The sequence below is a fragment of the Argiope bruennichi genome, chromosome 5 (assembly GCF_947563725.1).
Source record: "Argiope bruennichi chromosome 5, qqArgBrue1.1, whole genome shotgun sequence".
NCBI lineage: Eukaryota > Metazoa > Arthropoda > Arachnida > Araneae > Araneidae > Argiope > Argiope bruennichi.
In genome coordinates, this window is record NC_079155.1 from 64,874,714 (window position 1) to 64,895,147 (window position 20,434).

Here is a 20,434-nt window from a genome sequence, read left to right on the forward strand (position 1 = left end):
CATAAAACCTTCCTCTGCCAATAAATATATGGACCTATTTTCAATTACTCAAATAGAATATTTAAACTCTGGTGAATATAATGTCTCAAAAGTGAAGTTCAGCTATAAATATTTGATAGTGTTACCTATTCCAGATGTTTAAACATTAAGCAGTCTCCTATAATACTGATACAAGCATTTACTGCAAGTGTTCATATAGCACAGGTGTTCTATAAAGTCATCTGTCGGCGCTGCCGAGCTTTCACATCTGGAAAAATAAGTAAGGCAGAGACTGCCCTTTTCATTAGCAAATGCAAACTAGAATAGTTGGTATGACACCAAATTTAATTTTTTAACAACATTTAATTGACATTCACTTAGGACAACACATAACATACAAGAACAATATAACAAAATTTAATACAAGAACATCACCGAGCTCCAAACATCAATCCTCTCTTTTTCCACCATCTCTCCCCCAGTTCAACTCCTCCCCTCCCTTCCCTTCAGTTCGTTTTCTGATTCTCATCATCCACAGTGCCCTTACATCATCCATCTGTGAAAATGGTGTTTTTGCCCTGGTGTTGAAATAACAATAAGATTCTGATTCATCTTCAGTGAGTCAGTTTATGTCAAGTTTTAAAAAAAGTTCTGCTTTCATAAATTTCCTTAGAAATTTAATTTTTTGTGAGATTGGCAATTTACACCTAGAGTAAGAACATGAAAAAATATATTTACTTCAAATATGAGAAATAGTCTTAAATGAGCTACAATCCTAATTCACAAAATTGAACTAAATTATTATAACAGAAGGGATTGAAAATTACTTTTCAAATTACTTTTAGTAATCTACAGCAAATTTAACTCTAAGCTTAATGTTTTGCATTTTCATACAAAAAATGCACACTAAAATAATAAAAATTTTTTAAAAAATCTACCATTTTTTAGAAGCACTTCAACAATTTGAGGTTCATCAGCTAACACAGCATAATGCAAAGCAGTGCAGTTTGAAAATGTTGCACGAGTATTTAGCCTTTCATTGAACTCTTCTTCTCTGGCAGACCAAACTAAAACAGAAAAAAGGAGAAAATAAAGTGTGAAGAACTTTTATTTCTACTATTTTACAAATATATCATCATATCCATTTGCAAATACATTTAAAAAAAAAAGAATTTTTAAACAGAGATATTTACACTTGATCTCAATAAATGCACAGAATGATATGAATAAATTATAGCAATTTTTGAATGCAAACTATCAAATAACTAATTTGTGTTAAAATAGTTTAAATAATAAAAAGCCTAAAATAAATTTAATAAAAAGTCTAATGAGGAAAATCTTTTCTAAAATACAAACTGCAGAAAATAATAACATATTTTAAAAATCCTGATAATTAATTTGTCACTTACATACATAAATCCACTATATAATTCAGCATTACAGATATTTGCCATTTCATAACTAATCTGACAGAAAAATGAAAATCTAGTGATTTAAGAGATGAATTTTTACAAAAATAAAATATTTTAACACGGCAATATATATTAAATATATAATATTGATGATAAAAAAAATCATGCAAAATGTGTGTTAAAACATTGAAATTGTAAAAAATAACTATAATCAATTACTACCTTCTAGGGAATGCACACGCTTCTCTTTTGCAACTCTGTACACACTGGAAAAATTATCACCTAAATCAGGATCTGCTCCCAAATTAAGTAATTCTTCAACAACTCTATTAGAAGAAATTAATACTGTAAATATTAAATGTAAAATAATTTTAATACACACAATTAAGTTAAAAAAAAACAATTTTGTCTTTATTTATTATCTAGAATTTAGTAAGACAAAATTTATATATTAAAGGCGGAGAGATATGTTACCTCTCATGCTCCTTAACTGTAACACAAAATTATGGCTTCAAGTGAAATGAAACACAAACATTTTTGTTACCATGATACAAATCATTTAACGCTTACTTCACAGAAACATTGCAAAGCAAGATTACATTTTTTTTATTTGTTCATTTTTGCCAATTCATGTATTTGGTCATAAATTTCTGCAGATTTTTTCAGCTATCAATTTCATGAAATCAATCCTTAACAAATAAGGTATGACATTTTAGCACAGCTTACCAAGAATTTTGTACAGTACACTTTTATATAACACGCATTTTTTAGCTATATCATTTTCAGTGAACATATGTGAAAATGTTTCCGATATATCATTGATTGAATGTATTAAAGTACGAAGGTGACGCAACACGTTTTTATGATCTGAAAATTCTTAGACTTAACATCATCGCGCTTCTTCCGAAGACTGAATGTTCCCGCTACAGAAATGTATTCTATTCTTTCAAGCAGTAACAGAAGTTTCGAGCATACTCATTCGCTACAATTCGGGAATCTTATGGAAAATGAACAATGTCTTGTAAATTGAAGCTGGACTGATCTTATATAGAAAAAATGGGAATAAAGTAGAAGATGGGAGAGTTTCCGCATTACACAATCGCGAATGGTATTATTCCGTTTTCAGAAGCTATGACAGCGATCTTTTATTTTTGCAATCTTTAGAGATCGGCTTTTTTTAGATACGAAAAAAATAACGGAGAAAATTCTCTGCATTTTTCTGGTTTTTATGAAAATTTTCCAATTTCCTTGCATTTTCCCTTTTGTGTGTGTGTGTGTGCCGATTTTTAAATTCCCTGTGTTTTCCCGGTGGCTTGGCAACCCTATTTTAATATCTCCCTTTTAAAAATATTAAATATAAAAATTTTAAGAAAAACAGTAATAAATAACGAAAATTTTCAACAAAATCAAAGTACATTAATACAACGATTGCCAGAATCTTTACTTGTGAATCAGTCAGACAAATACAATATGCCACACTAATCTTGAAGAATTAAAAAAAAAAAAATCCTAAGCTTAATACTTTGAAGTTTAAATAAACCTCGATTTCAATTTTAATTTGTTTAAATACATGGCTTAATAAAACAAATGTTTATAGGCCTAATAAAACAAAATATTTCAAAGTAATTTTTAAGATCTTGGACAGTTTATGGTCGAATCGTTGTTTCATGTCTATAGACCACGACTCCTTCTCCAACATTACAGCTCTATTTTTATACAGCACAGTAAACAAAAATAATTTTTTTGAACAAATTTAAGTAAATTTGCGTATGTTGACACTCCCGAACAAACTGCAAAGTGCAACTGACAAATTCTGAGCCTAAGACGCGCATTAAGTCACATGCCTTGGCAAGTCATTAGAAACGAATCGGAAATGTGTGAAATATGAATAGTTTCATACAATACCGGCTAGTTTTAAGTATTATATACACTGCCTGGGCTTTCTAAAGGATGCCGGATTTCATATTTTATATGTATGTTACAAATTTGTAATCTTGCTTCCCTGCACAGTTAGATCAATGACAAGGAAGACACTTTTACAAGATAGCAACAATAGACGATGAATAGATGATGAGTCAATTTTCAATGGTCATGGTCAGAAATCTGTCAAATTTTGAAACTCAATTTCGGATAATGATAGAATCTAATTGGCACTGGTAGTTCATAGACCACAACAGCAACAACTTGAGTGCAATAAAAAGTTTATTTATTTATTTATTACAAATCCCCAGAAGATTAGCTATGATGCCATTAGATCTCTAGCCTTCCAAGTCAGAGACACAAGGAAGGAAGCAAAGCCGTAGATTTAGTGTTTAAAAGTTAAAAGCAACCATATCACCAATGAAAAATATATTTCCAAATATCTTAAAACTAACAAAAAAAATTAAATAAATAAATAAACTTTTGGAAGAAAAATAATAATATTTCATTATAAAGGAATTAAAGATGCTTTACTACATTGGTGATTTTTAAAATTAGATTCTAATAAAATATGGGAGAATTATAATCAAGACTTTTTGATTGGGAGGTAATAATACACTATGAAGTGTTTCCTGTACTTATCATTTCAATTGAGACTGATTAAAGTAAATGTATATACTGAAGAATTATGATTCAACAGCAGTATATGTAATCAAAGTAATTTGCATTCCAAGTGATAAATTTGAATAGTACACACTTTGAAAAATTCAGATATTAGTAGAAAATTCAAATGGGCTGACCAAAATTCTACTATATCAAACAGCTTTAAAAAATTACATTATCATAAAATTTAAAACTTTTGAATGAATTTCAATTAATTATAAAATTTCATTCCAAATATTTCTGTACCCTATACTTCAAACAAATCACAGAAAAATAACTTCAATGATAAAATTAAACATAAGCAATATGACAAACAACAGTTACTAAACCATTTGGAATTAGAAAAACATAAAAGACATCTTCTTTAAAACCAGTGAAAAATTAACATGATAAGGAAATAAAGAGTAATAAGTAAAAAATTGTAGTTACTAATTTTTCTATATATAGTCTCTTCTATCTTTTTTAATTTCTAAATTTAGTTTCATTTATCCACCCTTATATATTAATAAATAAATAAAAATAATTATTATGACTAAGAACATAAAATTGGACAAAAATTTTGTTTGATGATAGCCTTCACTTGCCAAGAGAACACCACATTCTTTCAAAGCATTCAATATTGTAGTGTTCATATTTCAGAGAATTCAATAATGTACAGTTGTGGAAAATCTGTACAATGGATGTGTAAAGTAAAAGTCCAGTATTCCATATAAGGGATAACAATACTTTATTATACATGAAAACAGGAGTACACTGGTATTAAACAACCACACCAATGTAAAGCACTCAAAGAGAACCTGCTGAAGATTGACACTTCATTCCACTACTTGTTTTTCTCAACTCAACCAACATTGACTGTTATCTGTGTGGCTCCTCTTTTTATAATTTTTTGTCAAGGCATTAAATGCTTTAAAATACACAAAACAAAAATCCTAATGGGGCTATCGCTAAGAATATCAAATATGCATGATTTTTAATTTTTGCCAAGTCTTTATCATTAGCATCCATTCACTAATCATAACTATATTTGTAAAATTATCATCCAAGAAAAACAGTGAAACAGAAAAAAAAAGAAAAAAAAAACAGAGAAAAAAACTTTGCAAATTCATAACAGTATGCTTTATAGTTTTTCATAATATTATCAATACATTTAGTGATACAGTCACTCAAATTTATAGATTTAATTCAAGACTAGACTAGTGTTAAATTTCATTTTTGGATGACTTTGGAGTCAAGATGAAACCTGATTTCCCTACAGATTCATCATGTATGTCAACTGACATGCATAATTAATATTATCTCTATAGACAAATTAAACATGAAATTTTTAAAAGTGGATTGATGGCTCAATGATTTTCTTTTATCATCTAAACTAAAATAGCTTCGAAATGGGATGTTAATATAGCTAAATTTAGATTTAGTTCTTTTTAAGTTGTTCAATTCCTTTAATCTTAAGATTAATTATATTAAGCTATTTAAGGTATCAAAACAACACATAAAGAATGAAATTTTGCACGAGTAGTTGAAAAGAAATAACAGTATGCTTCAGCACAATTATTTTGAATTGCATCTAAAAGCCTTCTAATAATCTATACATCTAATATGGAAGTAAGAATTTAAATCATTTATTGCCAATACAAACCTTACATTTCCATTCATAGCAGCAACCTGCAAAGGGGTCCATCCATATGGATGCCTTTGGTTTACATCAGCTCCACTTTTCACTAATCTAATTTAAAGGAAAAAACAATATTTAACAAAAAGGATTTGAATTTAATTTTAATATTAGGAAAATATCAAAATTAATGCAAAAGGGGAAAATTAGAATACAGCAATTACTGCATTTGCCCCAGAGACGGCGGTAGTAGGGGGGCAATTGCCCTCCTGTCAGCAGTCTCTTGCCCTCCCCCCCCCCGCCCCATCGGCGGGAGATTGAGAGTTTCGTCGGCAAAAGTGTTCACCACTTCAAGATGGTTGTAGAGAGCTGCGCATTATCGAATATGGTTATTTAAAAAACACCTAAAAGTTAATATACTGTAAACAGTCGAAATATCCACGTAACGGTTTAAGTATTTTGACTATACTTGGCTAAATAATCGATAGGCTAATAGGACAATAATATGCCGTATTTTGAGGTCAATTTTTGCTAGACCGACTAAAAACTGAATGCAATGGATGTTAAAGACGTTAAGTACGCAAATTTTCGGACATCTGATTCATATGTCGTTCATTCAGCTTATAATTTGTACTACTATTGGCAATATAGCCGATAAAGTGAAGAGTGAATAAGATATCGATAAGGTGATTGGCTCATTTTGCTGGCAATTTTTGTTCAGGCCGACTATGAACTCATTGCAGTGAGTGTCGAAAATGTTAAGTTTCAGACATTTGAGTGAAATGTCTTTCATTTAGCTTATAATTTGCACTAGTTTTGGCAATGTATCCGATAAGTGAATAAGATTTCGCATTTTGCCGACAATTTTTTGGGTAGCCGACTCTGAATTGAATGTGATGAATGTCGAAAACTACATCTACAGGTTTTCAGACATTTGATTTGAATGTCGTTCATCAAGCTTTTAATCTGCACTACTTTTGGCAATATAGATAACAGGGCGATATGTGAATAAGATATAAGACATGTCGCATTTTGCCAAAAAAAAAATAAATAAAATTGAATGGTCGATTGAGAATTCAATGCGATGGTTGTCGACGACGTTAAGTCCAAATTCTCAGTTATCTGATTTAAATGCGAAAATGATCATTCAGCATATAATTTATACTATATTTAGCAGAATAATCAATAAGCTGGCAAGGGAATAAGAAGTCACATTTCTTCCAATTAATCTTTAGCCTTCGGCTAAGATTTTATCATAAATTATGGTAAAAATATTGTTTTCATCGAGCACTTCGATTACCTGCCAGTGGAATTATTACAAAAATTGATGCTTTTATATTATTCATGAATAGGACGATAGAGTTGTTTTTCATAATTCATGATTAAATTCAAGTTCTAAAATCAATCGTCTTCTTATTCATCTAGTTATTACTTCCTCGGTAACGAATTAGTAAATTTATTTTATTCCTTTCACTATGAGAATTGTCTAACTAAAATCTAGTTAATAGTTAAACTAAATTTAATAAAACGCTTCTTTTCTTATGCATGATAAGAAAAGTTTCTTTGCTCTAATTATGTAAATTCAGTACAAATCATGGAATAAATAAATTATATAATTGTAAATTAAGTTTAATTTAACAGCAAAATATCTGTTTTCTTTTGCAATCTAATTTATCAGTGTATAATTATTGCACTAAAGAAATATTATCGAATACAATATATCGAATACAAATATTTGTGGTATGATAGCTTTTTAGCTACATTAAAAGAGTTTATCCAAAAAAGCACTAAATTTGTTAAATAAATTACTACCTAAATTCTTCAGACTCTGCATTGAATATTATGACTATGTAATCGGGGAACGTATCACTTTTTCTTTCAATTACTATTCGCGATAAAAACTATATAATTTCAGATGCTTCTAAATTTTTATAGGCTTTGAATAAAGATTTGATGATTAAAATAATTATTCATAGAATATTTATCCCGGGTGTTTCAAAAATGACCGGTATATTTCAAATATCAGTAAAAACTAAACGGGCAGCGATAGAAATACACCGTTCGTTGCAATATGCTTGGGACAACAGTAATTTTCAATTAGACAAACTTGCGAAATTAGTTACAATTTACAACAACAGATGGCGCTGCAGGCGATGTGAAAAATATAGAAGAAAACACAGTCTGTGAGTTCGCCATTCTGTAAGTTAAGTCGTCTTTCTGCTTTAAGCGTGTGCTGTTCACAGATTGAAAGTTTGTTGTGAAAAAAAAAATAGTTTATTCTTTAGAACAGAGGATTTTTCTGGTTTTGGAATTCCAACGCCTAGAACACAGAACAGTTTTCAACGAAAGTTTAATGTAACCAAAGGACCGAAAAACGTTACAATAAAGGATCTGTTTGAAAAATTTCAAAGGATTGGGAACGTGAAGGATGAACGTGCTGGAACGTTCAGATCCGCAATGGAAAGATAGGGCGACCGCGTATGGCAACCACAGAGTGCAATGCTCAGCTTGAACAATAGGTGATCCAACAGCGGCCTCGGGTTTCCAATCGCCGTGTTGCAGCTGCGGTCCAAGTAAAACCAACGTCCACGTATCGTCTCATGCGCCAGAGTTTACACCTCTATCCATACAAAATTAAAACTCGGCAACCCCTCAGAGCTGCTTCCATGAATGCAAGAGAGACATTCGCTAACGATATGATGCAAAGGATTGATGAAGGCGATAACCATGCGGGCAGCATTTGGTTTACTGACGAAGCTTATTTTTACCTGGACGGTTTCGTCAATACACAGAACTGGTGCATATGGGGAACCGAAACCCCCCCCCCATGTTACAGTCCCATCGTCCCTGCATCCGAAAAAAGTAATAGTTTGGTCCGCCATTTCTTCCAAAGGACTCTTTGGTCCATTTTTCAGATCCGCAATGATTACTGCACCACGCTATCTGGATATTGTTTGTGAATTTGTGTCGGTACAAAATTGCCCTAGAGGTTGCCGCGTGGTTTATGCAAGATGGTGCCCGGCCACATCGCACGGCCGACGTCTTTAATTTCCTGAACGAACATTTCGATGATCGTGTGATTGTTTTGGACTATCCCACACATACAGTAAGCGGCGTGGATTGAACAACTGAGTAATACATCTGTTCTGCATGTGAAGCCATCCCGCCTGAGATGTATACACGGGTTTCTGCTCATTTCATTATGATACTTCGCCATGTTATTGCTGCACATGGTGAATATTTGGAAAATATCGTAGTTTAAATTTTTTTCCAGGCTGCGGCGCCATCTGTTGTTGAAAATTGTAACTAATTTTGCAAGTTTGTCTGCCTGAAAATTTACTGTTGTCCCAAGCATATTGCAACAAACGGTGTATTTATATCGCTGCTCTTTTAGCTTTTATTTATTTTTCAAATATAGCGATCATTTTTGAAACACCCGGTATATAACATCTTAATCTCTTGACATACGAATTTACTTAACTTCTTTATTAGATGGCAGATCTTATTTGGGACAATTATTTTTATTTTAATCCCTAGAATAATATAAGGACATTGAAGTAATGATGTGTTCTCAAGTGACTTTTGCATTTTAAATTACTTAATACTTTCACTTAATTGCAGATTTAAAATTTAATAATTCCATATGCGAGTCAGACACCATTGCATACGAAGGGGTTAAGATAAACCAATGCATGCAACTAAGGGGATAAAACTCATTTTTGGGGAGTAATATTAGCTTGTAATAATTTCGAATAAAAAAAAAGTACTTATGCATTGGTTTTTTTAAGTCTAAATATATATTGAAAAATAAATACATGGGGTCTAATGTTTAAGCAGTCCATTTTTCATATATTACATAAAATACTAAGTTTGTACATATATTTACAAAATATTTTCTCCAGCCTTTTTAAGAAACATCATTATATCTTTTCCGAATTCTATATTGTTCGTATCCGAACTATAGTAAATTTTTGTTGAGCATGCACACTTATTCTCCTCGGATTCGAAACACCTCTGAATTTCTGCTCGTTTTTGCAATCTATATTTAACAAATATTTTAGGTAGGGGACTATGCTAAAAAAATCGATATTTGGCGAAAACATTAAATATCTTTTATTTATTATTTGTTTCTAAAAAAGTTTCTTTTATAAAACATTTCGTTTCAACATTCATTTTATATAGCTTCTGATATAAAAAAAATTAGAGCATGTATTTGTTCATTTAGCATGACACGCATGGCGCAATCTGTGTTTCTATCTATATATTACATTCTAGAATGGAATATAACCATATTTTTTTCTAAAATTAGATCTCAGAGAAATTAAACCGCAAGAGTCTCACAGTTTTAATTTGGTTTGGTATATTAACGTTCCGTTTTAAAGTAACATTGGGGTTATTTTGGGACGGACCTCGTAATTTTGAGCTGCGGTGAGATAACGAAGACGATACCTGAGCTGACACCTTCCTCTCTAAGCCTTCACACCACACCAGCGGCAGAACGCTTATCCCCGACGGATTTATCGTACACTATGCCCGCTTACACGACGGTTCTTCGGTGGAAACGAGTCCTGAACCTGAGGCCCTCCGGTTTCGAGGCCAAGACCTTACCACGAGGCTACCGTGGCTCCCAAGAATCTCATAAAGTAATAAATTCAAATATTGGCAATTTTTTGATGGCCAGTAAAAGAAACTGAGACCTTTTTTTACAACTACCTTTGTAAAGTTTTAACATTGAAAGAAAGGATCAGCATTTGACCAAAAAAAAAAAAAAAACTAAAGAATACGCGATTTTCTTTAATTAAATGCAAAATTAATTAGAAATATTGTGCTTGGTTTTGAAGCCAAATTAGAAATATTGTGCTTGCCCCCCCCCCCCTGTCGGCAAATCTCTGCCGCCGCCTCTGATTTGCACTGATAAATGTAAACATATCAAAATGGATGATCATAAACGCCTAGAAAAATATAACATTTATACACTTTATAAAGAAGCAAAATTGAAAATAATCTTCAATTAATTGAAACAAAAGATGTAACTTACGAATAATGTGTAATAAAAGAAAAAAAGCAACACTTATAATAAATGTGGGTTTAAAAAATAATTTCAAACAGGTAGTATATAAGATGATTTCTTAAATACACGTTTTATAAACCAAGCTATATTGTTCTTTTCTTTAAAAAAATATAAATAAAAGAAAATTAGAAGAAATTATTGTAACTTACCTCTGAACTTCTTTTTCATTTCCAATTTTTGCAGCTCGGAGGAGCTGATCACCTAAAACATACACTTCCATTATTTACTTCAAACAAGATATTTCTTAAAAACAAAATAAAATTTTTAATGATTGATAACAATACAGTAATAAAACATAAATGTTAAGTACTATCAGTTTAACACACAAAACAAAAAAAAAATAATAATAATAATAATAATAATAAACAAATTACACTAAGGAGAAAAATTATTCCATTTAAAACTAAGATAATTTCTAAAAAGAAACCTGAGAAATGGTATAACAACAAATTAGCATTAAATTACGTGATCAATTATATATCTGACATATCACAAATTAGTTCAATGAGTAGATATCAAGTCTTACATATTAAATTACCATAATGTAACTTCATTTTTTTTCTTTCAAATAAAGCAATCTGTCGCATACAATATATTCATTATAGAAGAAAATTAGGAAAAATATATGAAGTAGAAAACAATGAACAAATTCTGTTTCAGATTTTTCTGCCTAAATCAAAGAAAGCAATTGAAAATACATCACATTCTACTTAACAATGAGACTTTAGCATTAAGAAATAAATCATTTAAATATCTATATATTTAAGATTGTTGTTAAAAATGTATATTTAAGATTAATGACTGTTTGAAAGTTTCTGCCTTTGAAAATGATTGAGAATTTGAAGCATTTTTTGTTTAAATCATATGATATATGAATTACACAAAATCAAAAAAGTCATTTGTTATACTAATATAAAGATTATGAAGAGAAGATTACTTTTGAAGTCTTTACTCTGTGCTCATTATATTAGGTGTTGACTCTTTATTATATAAATAAAAGACATTTGATTCTTGTAAAATAAAAGAAGGATTTAATCAGATTTTTTTCACTAAAAACTACAATACTGAATCATGAAAGAAATTGATTCAGTGAAGGAAAAAAATCAGGTTTTTGTAAACAAATAGTACTGAATAGTACAATAGCACTGAAACAAATAGTAATTTGAAGAAGTAGCATAAGGTGAATATAAGAGTAACATATCCAAGTAAAATGTTTCAGGATATATCCATAATTGCTCTCATTATTTTTATGTGTGCACTGTCATAACAAAAAGCTATATGTCAAAAACAATATCAAAAAAAAAAAAAAAAAAAAAGATACAGAATTTTAAAGTTATATTTGGAATTATTAGCAAAGTATGGCATTTCATAGCAATATAAAGCAATTTAAATGAAGATGTAACCAACCTATGAAATGTTTTGGCAAATGTGACATTTTGATTTAGGAGGGGTGGCATAAAAGCAAAGAATATTATATATACTTCACTTATATATCTTATAGTATAAATACCAAGATTTTCATCTGAAAATACTTTCCAAATGAAATACTTTCTTCTGAAATTGATAATTTTTCATGTTTTACAACACGAATAGTAAAATTATTAGACTTAAAACATTGTTTAGAAACCAATCTTCACAAGTTGTATACAATGGAACTTGTTCAAACATGAATTTCTATTAGCAAAAGATATGTTTTTTTTTTTCTCCTTAGAATAAAATAATTAAATAAAACTTAAATCAATTTTTTAAACAAACAATGATAATTTTTAGTAGATAAAAAATATATTTACTGTTTAAAAATTAACAAGTTGTGACCATTTACAAGTTTAAAAGACTATATAATTTTTAAGAATAAATATTAATAATCATGTTGAGTTTCTTAGTTTGTCTGATTAATAAGAATTCAGCTTAAATATGTCACTTGGAATCGAAACCCATTTCCAAAGCAAACCATTTTTTAAAAATATATACTTCTAAATTTGAATAAGAATAATACTCTAAAACAAAAACATAATTTTGCTTCAAGGGAAGTACTGAAAATAATACAATTTATTACAAGTTATTTATGTTTATTATTCAATTTATTTCAGATTACATTTTGTATGTATTATTTATATAAATATATCTTTAATAAATCACTTAAATGATAAAAGGGAAGTATTTATTTCTTAATCAGTTTAACTTTTTTTTAAACTGATTAACTATATGATAAATAAAACAAACTTTCTTTTATCATAAAACAAAAAAAGTTCAAAAAGATATTTAAAATTTTAAATTAGGCTGATTGAATATTCAAGTCAACAATACAAGAATTTAAAAATTTCAGCATATTTTATAATAAGTAATGATCAATTAGGACAATGACATAGAAGTAAGATACAGTCCATATATTAAATTTAGTAGATCCCATTAAAATAAAATTTTAATAAATTTATTTCGTGCTTTTACAATTAAACATGATAAGGTGGGGAAAAAAGTATGAAAGTTCTCCACAGAAATGATGGAGAAATTATATATTTTGCCAGTATTTACAGAAAAGACTCTGAAAATATCTTATAAAAAATAAACACTTAGAATGTAAGATTTTTGAGACTTAATTTATTTATAATGATAATGAAAGCAAGTAATAGTTTAATTGTATTTTATAAGATTATAAAGTTTTTGTTTTTCATTTTTAAAAGGAACAAATTAAAATTTAATCATTAATATATGACTAATCACGAGCTGTTGCATTTGCTTGTATATCACTCACCTAAGGATGTAGAAGAACAACAAGCATAGATCAATGCAAGATATGCTGCACGATTAAAAGCCACCTGTTTTGAAACAACTAAATTCTTGATTAAATAAGGAAATTTATTCGTATGAATAATAAAGTTTTTACGAGCACATGTTCTTAAAAATGCACCTAAACGATTATTGCTTGTTAAATTATACCAGCGAAGATTAGAAAAATTTCGAATATAATTTGGTAAATAAAATAAAAAATTTATTCTTCTCATTTTGCATTCAAATTTGCTGTCGGTATTTCGCCATCTACGGCACCGAATCGTTTAAAATGCAGTGTTGTTGTTGTTATACTTCCACTCCATCGGTCAATGAAATTGCATCATACACCACCTATAAACTGACAAGTACCTTAAATCTTCTAAGTCACTCATTGGATGTAGAATATAGTCCACAGTGATTGGTTGTTCCTATTTTCAGCGGTTTGAAAACAAAATACTAATGATTACTCAAAAATTATCCGTCATTTCGTATTCCTCATAGACAGTATAGCAGCCCATAATCATTATCATGTTGAAATGAGAAGCATAACAATTTCTTTTTGGTTAGAAGCTTTCTCTCGTCGGCTACGCTTGAGGCATATATCCTTTTTTTTTTTCACTCACAAACCCTCAATGACTGTATCAATCGCAGTCATTTCAATTCACCAAACCACGCCCTTCTCAACTATTCCAACCAATTAGCTTTCAAGCTGTATATACACTTTCTCAGTTTATACGCAGTAAATATACAGCATGCGCAATAGGCCAATTTTTACTTGTAGATGTTAAGGATTTACAATTCTACTTTCGTTTTCGAATCAGTTTACTTTTGCACAATACAAAACAGAGAATTTGATGAAGCTATTAACAGATAAAGTAAACAAAACTTTATCAAATGATCCATTCATTATAAAGACGAATATCTAATGCTTAATTCTTAAATTAAACAAATTCCAAGTTTAAAAAAAAACCATTAAAGATTTATTAAGAGTGGCAACACCAACTTCATCTAGTGTCTTTTTTTTTCCTTTTATTCTTCTTTCCCTCTGTGTTTTGTAATATAGCGTGAAAAGATAAAGCAAAAATTTTCGTTACTTGACACTATCTTTTATCGCTTTTGTTATCAAATCGTCGAATATTAAAGTTTTATGAAAATTTTGCTTATTGTTGTTGTTATTTATATTTCATCTTAACATATTCTTCGCTATGGCGAGTTCTTTACTATTAAATGGAAGAGTAGCAATTGTAACAGGTGGAGGGAGTGGTATTGGAAGAGCTGTTTGCAAAGTTTTTGCTAAAGAAGGTGCTACTGTTATTGCTGCAGATTTAAATGAGACTTCTGTGAAAGAAACTATTCAGGATATTTCAGGTGTGATAGCATTTTTCTTCTGTTTCCAAATTTAAAAGAAAAACTTATAAAGTTATCTTGAGGGAAAAATTTTGAAAAATCCTGCAGTCAAGAAATAGTTCTTGCATCCATTTTTGCTGCAGTTAACAATGATATTTGCAGTTCACTTTCTCCACATTTTTTAAATATATATTTTGTTTAAAAAACATTTTTTAAGAAGTTTTATATTCATTATTCAACAGAGAGAAAATATATACAACATATACATCTAATAAAATTCTTAGTAAGATGATGTTGCTAAGAATTTCATTAGATGTATGTGTTAATTATCACATTTTTCTTTTATTATTCACATGTGTTAACTTTCACATTTTTCTTATTTAGAATATTTTTTAATTCATAACTTAAATATATAAATATTATTTTATTAAACATGCCATATCTTAAAATAAATAAAAATCTGTATGATGATTTCTTGATTTTATAAAGAAATTTTAATTCTATCAAGTCTTTTTACTGTAATTAAGATATTATATTTATGTATATACATATAAATACTGTTCAAAAAGTTAATTTAATTTTATGATTAATTTTTAAATTTATTAAATATAGTATAAAAATGAGATTCTAAAAAAATGAAATCGGTCAAATTCTGGACATTTCACATTATGTATTTGAGATTATATATTTTCTACATGTTCCTTTTAATTATAGCATACTGTGCTGTTTTCAATAAAAAAATTAATAGTCTATAATGTAAGGTGATAGAAGGATATTATTTATACAGAGAGAATGGAAATGAAGTCAGACTTTTAATTAATTTTTTTTTTCATCTTGGAAATAATTTGAGTTTATTTAGTGTTCAATTTAAGTCATTAGAATTTTCTATATTTTGTGAAAATAGGCAATTAATTATTGGAGACAGTTATGTCTTACGAATGTTCAATGTATTATCATTTTTTGATAAGCTAGGTTGCCACATTAAAAATTTCATTGTTCACAACATTTGTGTTTTTTTTTTTGTTGTTGTTGTTGTTTTCATTAAGCATGCCACGCTACAAAATAAAATATATAATAATTTATAAAACATTGGCCTACATAATTTTTATATGATATAAAGCATTGCTTGATGAACTTCACAATCATCTTGTAACTTATACTGTTTTCTACAGTATCCATTAAATCTGATGTCGTGTGTGTAGTATAATATGGTTTTTTGAAAGTTCTCTAGGAGTGCTGATTTGTGAATGAATCCATTTACAAAATAAATTGAAGTGCTCTTACCTGTAAGCAAATTTCAAAACATGGGAAAACAAAAATCCAAAAAATGTTATGAAATTTAAACAATATTGATTTCAATAAATTCAAATGTGCAAATCTTGCAAAAGCAGAAAAATTAATGTAACTTCAAAATAAGACTAAAAAAACTAGGCAGTTAAAGATCTGGCCCTGATCTCACCAACTGATTAATTCTGAAAATACTATATTTCTGAAACATTGTGACAGTATCTATTCTTATATAGTTTCTTTTCTGTAACTTATTATAATCATGTGATTTCTGAGACATATTAAAAAGTATTTCAGTGATTTGAAATATTTTTTTTTTTCATCTGTGAGGGAAATATATAATTAACAAAATTATTTTACAAATTAGACTAACTCATAGATAAACTTCACATTCATCAAAGAAATTTGCTTATTTTCATTCAAGATGCTTTGAAAATCCGATTTTCTCTGTCTGCTAATAAGACAACTCAGTTTGTTGTAAGAATACGAAAACTTGTATAATAACTAATACATGCATAATCATTCATTATGTAAATAATAAAATGTGTAATAAGTTTTAAAAATAAAATTTTGAACATTTATTGTATTCCCTTTTACTAAAAAATAAAAGAATTTTTTTAAACTAATTACAGAGAAATATGGTTTTAAAATATACCTTTGTGCCATAAAAACAAATGTGTAAAAGTTTCGCATAATATATTTTAGATTAAAAAAATTATTTATAAGCTTAACATTCTTTGAATGTAATTCTAATTTATAAAATATGTTTATATTATACCTGTCTACAGAGGTTTTTTTTATATGTGTCCTGTTAAATTGTATTATATTTAAACTTAGCTTACTCTCCTTGGGAGTAATAACATTAAAAAGAAAAAGGAACATAAACTAATTTTTTCCAAGTGCCAGATTTACTATAATGATACATGATTTTTATATAATATTATGTAGTCTAAAGTTTTTAAATTTAACAAAATAATCCCTTTTTCAGTTTCAAAGTAATTTATTTAACTGAAATTGGGACAAACAACAGTTATATCCCACAATGTTAAGTGTTTCAAATTTCAAATAATTCAGAATGCTAATAGGATTAACATATGTGCATATTTTAGAATCATTTATGTGAGAGAAATTCTACATGGATATTTTGAAGCAAATTTACACAATTTCTTTCTGATATGTTTGTTCTAAAACAAATTTAAAAAAGAAAGTAAATCTGAAAAATCTAGATATTGAAAACATACTATTAATGATGTAATTATTATACTAGTCTGTAAACAGAATAGGGATTCTGTACTGCTCTTAACTAAGATTAAATACAGTGTGACAATTTTGAGATAATTTATTTTACTAAATTTTTAGTTTGAATGAAACAAAATATTAATAAAGATTTCTTTTATTATTAGGGAAGCATTTTGCCCATACAGTTGATGTCTCTAAAAACGAATCTGTACTTGGACTTATATCAAGAATTAAAGAGGAATGCCCAATTCCTAATATTTTAGTCAATTGTGCTGGTATCACAAGAGATGCTTTTATGCTTAAAATGTCTGAAGAGATGTTTGATGATGTGATACGAGTTAATCTAAAAGGTACTTTTCTTATGACACAAGCTGTTAGTAGACTTATGATTGAATCCAAAGTTGAAGCTGGCTCTATTGTAAATATATCCAGTGTTTCAGGAAAAATTGGAAACATTGGTCAATGCAATTATTCAGCTTCTAAAGCAGGTGTTGAAAGTTTTACAAAGACAGTTGCTAAAGAATTGGCTAAATATAACATTCGGTGCAATGCTGTGATGCCTGGATTTATTGATACTCCAATGGCAAATAAAGTCCCTGAAAAGATCCTTGAACAAGTTATAAAGGAAATCCCAATGCAGAGATTAGGAAAACCAGAAGAAATTGCAGATGTCTGTGCATTTTTGGCTTCCCAAAGAAGTTCTTATGTAACAGGTGGAATTATTCAAGTTTCAGGTGGATTTGTTATCTGATGTTATAATTAATTAATTGTTGTTAATTGCTTAATTTTTGAGTGATTGTTTTTGTCAAAAAGAAATTCTGTGTCACACTAATTGAATTTTTTGAGTTAACATATTCTTGGATGTGAATACTTTTACCAAATTTGAAGTCCATATGATTTTGCATTTTCGTTCTAACTAGCCTGTCCATAAACATGCTGAATTTTTATGATTAATTATTTTAAATAATTGCTAAAATTAATTATGGACTGTAATCAATCAGTTGTCTGAAATATCCTAAATCCTTAAACCATTCAATCCGATTTATAGTACAGTTATCTTGTATTTTCATGTTTAAGCCAAATGTATTCCACTGTTCCTTTTTTGCAGTATTTAACAAATTAATGTATTCCTAACTTCCAGATGTGTTAGCAAAATTTTGAAGTCAAATGCTGTTATTTTGTATTTTTTTATCTTTTAATTTGATTTTTTCCCCTTGGATTTTCAATGCTATGAATTTAAAAGTAATTTTTTTTTTATTTTTTTTTTTTATTTTACTATTCTCTCTCTCTCTCTCTCTTTTTTTTTTTTCAAATATATCTGCAAAAGTTTCCCTAGAAGATTTTCCACCAGTTTTATGTTCACATTTGCCAGCCATATAAATATATTTGGGCAAATTTGGTAAGTATAATAGGCTGTGAGCTACTAACAGTACAATAGAATAATTTAGAAATATCTGTATTGATCTGAGAAAAAAGGAAAGAAAGAATTAGTAGAAATCAGTTGGTATTATTTTTTTTTATAAATTTTGAAACTTCAGAATACCAGTTTTTTTATTAATTGAAAAACTAAAGTAACTAGAATTTTGGAGAGTCTGAATCATTTGTAAATTGATTAGTTTATCAATTTACCTTTCCCTAATCAAGGTTTTGAACCTACAAGTGATTTTTTAAAAATTAAGCTACCTAAAACAATTATAGAATTTTATATGTGTGCTTTGTTCTTTAATAGAAATATTATTTTTCCTATGATCATTTGTGTCTTATTTCCATTGAATATGTATGTATAAACTGAAATTATAAAATAATGTGATTGTTTCAAAGCAATTTTATATTTTGATTGCTAATAGAATATTACATATCAAATGGTTTTGTAATAAATATATTCTATCTAATACTTCCCACATTTCCTTTGTGTTTTTGTTATACATAATTTGACAGATATCCAACCAGAATATCCAGCTAATTTAAAAAACATGCTGGAGTAATGGAGATTCATTTAAAAAAAAAAATGTATATTAATACTAAAAATCCCTGTTTATTGCATAAAAACATACTATATATTACATTACATGTTATAGATATTATGAAATTTACCTATGGCCAATTATTTATATCATAGCAGATTTATTTACTTACAGTTACTCGCTTCCTTTCATACTCAACTTAAAACATTAGCTATTGAAGAAGCCAAATTAGCAAAGTGTCAGATTATAGAAGGAATACTATATCTCTTTTATTTGTACATTAAAAATAAAAACATTCATCTTATTTTCAAAAATAACTTGAAATATTTTTTTAAATCCTACTTTAATTAATTAAAATATCAGAAATGCATTTTTGAGTAATAATAATAAATTTAAATGTAGATGCATAAAAATGTTTTAAATGATCAAATTTGCATTGTGGAAAGTAAAAGGTACAGGTTCTTCTTTCCTAAGTAACTTCATCAATAAAGACCTGCAGTAGCGAGTTCTCAAATTTGCTCCTTCTTAACGAGAAACATGATATGCAAGTGAACTGCAGGAAATGAGTCTCCTACACACACAAAAAAAATTATTTTTTACCATTTTCCTCTACTACTTTATGTTATGGTTAAAATAATAAATTCTATTGGGTAATTATTTCTAGTTAATATTGAATAGTTACCTATTATTATCCTTAATAACCGATTTAAAAATACAATTAATATGAATAATTATTATTCATATTAGCCATAAATATTACAAATAATAATTGATAAATTACATTGTCCATAACATTTACTACTCGCAAAATATATTTGTTAATAGTAAATGTTAGTTTAACATAGTTTGTGACATTTTACAAAAGATAATGATTTTATAATTCACATTATATATGAACGAATCTAATGTTTCTATCAAAATAGATTCTTTGCTATTATAATACCTAACTTATCTTGGCTGCCTTAATCCAGCTATTTGTAAAAAAAATTAAATTGCATTTGTTTAATTTATTTTTACTTCTCTTAAGTCATCACTTCCTCTCTTTTAACAATGAATAAAGCACCAAATCCTTTTGTTTACAAAATTTTTCTGTTTTGCTTATTTTGGGTATCACAAATATCTACTATGCCAGTTCCATTTCTGAAGTAATACTTTTGAAATGTTGATA

The 20,434-nt window shown here is 28.4% G+C and overlaps 2 protein-coding genes across 3 annotated transcripts in view; one reads left to right on the plus strand and one right to left on the minus strand.

Annotated features, from left to right (window-relative positions):
- Positions 1-13,790, minus strand: part of LOC129969381 (caseinolytic peptidase B protein homolog) — a 36,695-nt gene extending 22,905 nt beyond the window's left edge. Inside the window, exons 1-5 of one of the 2 annotated variants that reach the window (XM_056083935.1) lie at positions 13,413-13,790; positions 10,810-10,861; positions 5,617-5,703; positions 1,614-1,717; positions 918-1,046 (exon numbers count right to left, since the gene is read on the minus strand). In XM_056083935.1, coding sequence (XP_055939910.1) covers positions 918-1,046; positions 1,614-1,717; positions 5,617-5,703; positions 10,810-10,861; positions 13,413-13,662 — 622 coding nt within the window. In that variant the 5' untranslated portion in view covers positions 13,663-13,790. The remainder of the gene's footprint in view (positions 1-917; positions 1,047-1,613; positions 1,718-5,616; positions 5,704-10,809; positions 10,862-13,412) is intronic. The other variant, XM_056083937.1, reaches the window with a different exon arrangement.
- A 670-nt stretch (positions 13,791-14,460) lies between these two features.
- LOC129969403 (estradiol 17-beta-dehydrogenase 8-like) lies at positions 14,461-19,188 on the plus strand. Its single transcript, XM_056083965.1, has 2 exons — positions 14,461-14,797; positions 17,467-19,188. Exons 1-2 carry the CDS (start codon positions 14,635-14,637, stop codon positions 18,051-18,053), a joined length of 750 nt encoding a protein of 249 aa, XP_055939940.1. The 5' UTR covers positions 14,461-14,634; the 3' UTR covers positions 18,054-19,188.
- The last annotated feature ends 1,246 nt before the right edge of the window (positions 19,189-20,434 follow it).